We start from the raw sequence: 5,380 nt of genomic DNA on the forward strand, positions 1-5,380 counted from the left end.
TTTATGTATTTTTCTTTGAATTTAATATAAATATGTACTTCTGTTTCATACTCTTATTTTTGAATTTGTTTTATGTATTTGCTAAGACTCATTCATGGTCACTTTTTCTTATATATTTATATGGCTTTAGAGTGGGGATTTATTTACCTGGGCTTTATCTGTGGAAAGCTTATCTGAGGTATTTTTTATTTGCAATAGCCTGAAAACACTTTTATTATTAAATTGTCAGTTGGAGCTTTCTGTAGCCACATAGATAGTTTAAGCCCTTAATCCTTGGATAGACTTTTTCTTTCTTTCTTTTTTTTTTCTTCTTTTTTTGCAGTGCTGGAGATTGAACTCAGTGCCTTCACATATGCTCAGCAAGTACTTTACCACTGTCCACATCCTTAGCTCAGTAAATATGTTTGTTTTAAAATTCATTCTTTTTTTTTTTTCTTTTAGTCGGTGTGGGGCTTAGACTCTGGGCCTGGGTGCTGTCCCTGAGCTCTTTAGCTGAGTAGGTAGGATTACAGACATGAGCCACTGGTACCCGGCTAAAATCCACTCATTAACTGGAGTTATAGTCATGTGGAGCCTCTTGTAGTTCCAAGGCCTCATCTCCTGTCCTTATAATACCTCTAAACAAAAATCCCCTAATTACTAGTCAGCAAAACTCCCTACCTGATATTAGCTCACACATTGCATTCTGGCTTTGGGTTTTCTCAGTCTTTGAGGACCTGGAAATTCCATTATAGTCTTACAATTTAATCTATACATTTAATTTTTTTTTTCTTTCCAGGCAGGGTTTCACCCTTTTAGTTCAGCCTGGCCTGGCATTTGCTCTATAGCCCAGGCTGGTCTCTAACTTGCTACCCTCCTGGCTCAGCCTCCTTGCTGTTGGGATTATAGGTACGTACCACCACTCCTGGCTAACCTATATGTTTAAAAGGATTTAGATAATTTAGGTTTCTGTGGTACCCAAATTAGAAATTTATACACTAATTTATATGTGTATATATGAATGTATTTAAGAATGAATGTATGTATGAATGTTGAAATACTCTTTTGGAAAAATACATGCAATTCACTTCCAAAGCCAGTATGTAATATTGTTGTGAATATCAAGTAGGTAGCAGTATTTATAGTATTTTTTCTCTTAATTATACACTAGTCACTTATACTAATAGGTTTATTATAGTAAAATACCAGTTTTAGTTTTTTTTTTTTTTTGTTTTCTATTTTGGTCAGTCGTGGGACCTGAACTCTGGGTCTGGGTACTGTCCCTCAGCTCTTCAGCTCAAGGCTAGCACTTGAGCCACAGTACCACTTCCGGCTTTTTCTGCTTATGTGGTGCTGACAAATTGAGCCCAGGGCCTCATGCATGCAAGGCAAGCACTCTACCACTGAGCCACCTTCCCAGCCCAATACCAGTGTTATTCTCTTTTCAGATGTAACCTTCTGTAATGGAAGATGATTGAAGACAAGGGGCCTCGTGTTGCTGACTACTTTGTTGTAGCAGGATTAACTGATGTTTCAAAGCCTCTTGAAGAAGAAATTCACTTCAATGATGCCTGTCATAAAGTAGCAAAACCAAAAGAACCTATCACTGATGTTTCAGTTATCATTAAATCTCTTGGGGAGGAAGTGCCACGGGATTACATGTGTATTGATGTCACCCCAACTGGATTGTCAGCAGATCTTAATAATGGAAGTCTCGTGGGGCCCCAGATTTACCTTTGCTATAGAAGAGGAAGAGATAAACCTCCACTTACAGATCTGGGGTAAGTATTGATGTTTTGGTTTGTTTTTAATATAACTTTTATTGTTTGGATAAGTATTTTTAAGTGAATTGTTGATTCAGATAATATCCCTTTAGAAGTTAACTGTTTGTTCATCAGTGGAAGCATGCTGGCTTTAGAAAAATAGATACATTTAACTGGCTTTGGTGGCATGTATCTGTAATCACAGAACCTGGGAGGCTGAGACAAAAGGATCATCATGAGTTTGAGGACAGCCTGGGCTACATAGCAGGACTCTTGTCTTGAAAAATAGGGGGGTCAGAAGGCTGGACATGGTGATACACACCTAAAATCCTAGGTACTCAGGAGGTAAAGGTGGGACCATTAAGGTCCAGGGTCAGTCTGGGCACAAAGCATCAAACCCTATCTGAAAAATAACTAAAGTAAAAATGGCTAGACAGGGGCTGGGAAAGTGGCTCAGTGGCAGAATGCTTGCCTTGCATGCCTGAAGCCCTGGGTTCGATTCCTCAGCACCACATAAGCAAAAAGAAAAAAGCCAGAAGTGGTGCTGTGGCTCAAGTGGTAGAGCGCTAGCCTTGAGCTGAAGAGCTGAGGGACAGTGTCAAGGCCCAGAGTTCAAGCCCCATGACTGGACCCAAAAAAAAAAATAGCTAGACATGTACATTAAGGCTGTAGCCTTTGCCCTTTGTCTCTCTTTGCCTTACAGGTTCCCAGTACTCTTACCTTTCTAGTAGATTCAGGGAAGAGAATTTGAGGATCATTTACAGCAAAGTGCCAGAAAATTAAAGTATTATGCTCACTAGAAATTAAAAATTATTTCTTTTGAGACAGGGTTTTACATGTTGCCTAGGCTTGTCTTTTTACTCTTGGTCTGCAATGATTCTCATATCTCAGCTGCTTAAGTAGCTGATATTGCAGGCAGAAGCCACTATACTTGACTTAAATTATTTTACAGTATAAGAAAAGTATGTCTTTTTAGCATGTTATATTGATTAAAGCCTTGAGCAACAATGCTCAGGGGCAGTGCTCCACCACTTGAGCCACATCTCCACTTCCAGCTTTTTTGGTCTCATGGACTTTCCTGCCTGTTGGCTTTGAATTGTGATCCTCAGATCTCAGTCTCCTAAGTAGCTAGGATTATAAGCGTGAGCCACTTACACCCAGCCAGGAAAATTTTATTATACAGAAAGAAATCCTATACTCATTAGTAGTTGTATTCAATCCCTTAGCTCCTTTAGTCCTAGGCAATCACAGTTTTCTTTCTGTCTCTGTAGATTTAACTTTTAGGATACATCATATGAATGGGACTACCATATGAACTACATAAGGTTTTGTATGTTTGGCTGCTTTTGCTTACCATGATGTTTTCAAGGTTTATTCATGTTGTAATATGTCAGTACTTTATCCCTTAAATGGATGAATAGAATTCTGCCATATGGTTATGTTATAAATCCATTTATCACATGGATATTTTGTATATTTCCACTTTGGAGCTTTCATAAATAATGTTGCTTTGAATACATGTACATGTTTTTACATAGATGCATGTTTTATTTTTTCATGTTTTATATTTTCTTGTGCATATTCTTAGCTATAAATTGCTGGTCATTTTTTTTTTTTGGCCAGTCCTGGGGCTTGAACTCAGGGTCTGGGCAGTGTCCCTGAGCTTCTTTTGCTCAAGGCTAGCACTATACCACTTGAGCCACAGCACCACTTCTGGCTTTTTCTGTCTATATGATACTGAGGAATGGAACCCAGGGCTTCATGCATGCCAGGCAGGCACTCTACCACTAAGGCACATTCCCAGCCCCATCATTTTTAATATTTTGTTTGATTTTTTTAAGTGGTAGGCTGATGCTATACCACTTGAGTTGCACCTCCACTTCGCGCGCGTGCGTGCGTGCATGCATGCGTGCGTGCGTGCGTGCGTGTGTGTGTGTGTGTCGCGCTTTCATTCCTGGGGCTTAACTCAGGACCTAGGTGCTGTCCCTGGGCTTTTTTGCTCAATGCTAGTGCTCTACCAACTGAGCCAAAGCTCAACTTCTGTTTTTTTGTGTGTGTGTGATTAATTATAGATAAGAGTCTCATGGCATTTCCTGCCTATGCTGGCTTCAAACCTTGATCTTCAGATCTCAGTCTCCTAAGTAGCTAGGATTACAGGTGTGAGCCCTTGGCCCCCAGCCTCTTCTCATTTTTTGTTGGTTAATTGGAGGAAAGGATTACAAATTTGTGTGCTTACACTGGCTTCAAACCATAATCCTCAGATCTCATCCTCCTGAGTAGCTAGAATTATAGGCCTGGGCATTATAGATTTGAGGTAGGGTCTTGATTTTTGTTCCAACTTGTCTGGCTACATTTTTCTTATTTGCACTGCCTGCCATAGGTAGGATGACAGTTGCCGACCACCAGCCTTTCCTACTCAGATGAGATCTTATGAATCTTTTTCCTGGACTACAATTGATCACAAACCCTCTTGATCTCAGTCTTCCAAGTATCTATGATTATAGGCATCAGCAATAATATATTTTTAATAAAGAGCAAGCCTGGTATTCATTCATAACTCTTCTTGTTACTTAACAGCACTTGGAAATATCAAGAAAATCCCGAGCTTAAATGATACTAATTTATTTTGACAGAATTAACTGGTTTATATTAATTTTAAGTTCTTGACGTTAGTCAAGGACCAATTAGTAAAAAAGTTTAAAGCTCTACTGTTTCTGTATTTCATGTAAAAGTGAATACAACTGGCAATATTTTCAACATAAGTACTCTTTTATGTAAGCTTTCATTATACAAAATTAATATGAGGAACTGGTCATATTATTCTTTCTAATATAATGATATCTTTCTAATTATAATTTCCATTTTCAGCAATATTTTATTGAAATATAAGAACTTTACTTGACAACTGTGTTAACCTTAATGTGACCTTAACTGCTTATTACTGTGGGTTGTGTGGTTCAAGTAGTAGAACACTTGACTAGTAAGGAGGAAGCTTTGGATTCAATTTCAGTAATACCAAAGAGAGAGAGAGCGAGCACGAGAGAGAGAGAGAGAGAAAGAGAGAGAGAGAGAATGCATTCAAAGAAAGGAAGAAAGGGATGGGGGAAGGAAGGGAAGAAAGGATAGGAAGAGGGACAAAAAGCAAGGAGAAAGGCTACCCTGTGAGTAACTGTTTAATGTTCTATTGAATTTGTTTTCTTAATGCTCTTAACTAAAAATTAAAAGCCTTTTTTAATACAGAGAAGTTGGATACAACTTAATTCCTATCACCTCTTGCTTTTGCAGCCTTACTATAAAATCCAACACTTTTTTTCCTTCAAAGCATACTGTAAAAGTTAAAAGACAATTCAAAAAAAGGAAGAAAATATTTGCAAATCATATAACTAATAAGGGAACTTATATTTCATCTGTAAGAAAGCAACTATATATTAAAAAGATAAAGGAAGCCAAGCCAAGAGCTGGTGACTCACACTGATAATCCTAGCCACATAAGAGACAGATCTGAGAGCAACCAACCTGAGCAGACAAATCCAAGAGATTCTTTTTTTTTTTTTTTTGGTTGGTCTTGGGGTTTGAGCTTTGGGCCTGGGAGCTGTCCCTCAGCTCTTCAGCTCACTTGAGCCACAGTGCCACTTCCG

The 5,380-nt window shown here is 38.5% G+C and overlaps 1 protein-coding gene across 1 annotated transcript in view; it reads left to right on the forward strand.

Annotated features, from left to right (window-relative positions):
- Positions 1-5,380, forward strand: part of Dennd4a (DENN/MADD domain containing 4A) — an 85,837-nt gene that overhangs the window by 3,673 nt on the left and 76,784 nt on the right. Inside the window, exon 2 of the mRNA XM_013009908.1 lies at positions 1,428-1,760. Coding sequence (XP_012865362.1) covers positions 1,450-1,760 — 311 coding nt within the window. The 5' untranslated portion in view covers positions 1,428-1,449. The remainder of the gene's footprint in view (positions 1-1,427; positions 1,761-5,380) is intronic.

This window comes from Dipodomys ordii, unplaced genomic scaffold, assembly GCF_000151885.1.
Source record: "Dipodomys ordii isolate 6190 unplaced genomic scaffold, Dord_2.0 Scaffold11, whole genome shotgun sequence".
Lineage (NCBI taxonomy): Eukaryota > Metazoa > Chordata > Mammalia > Rodentia > Heteromyidae > Dipodomys > Dipodomys ordii.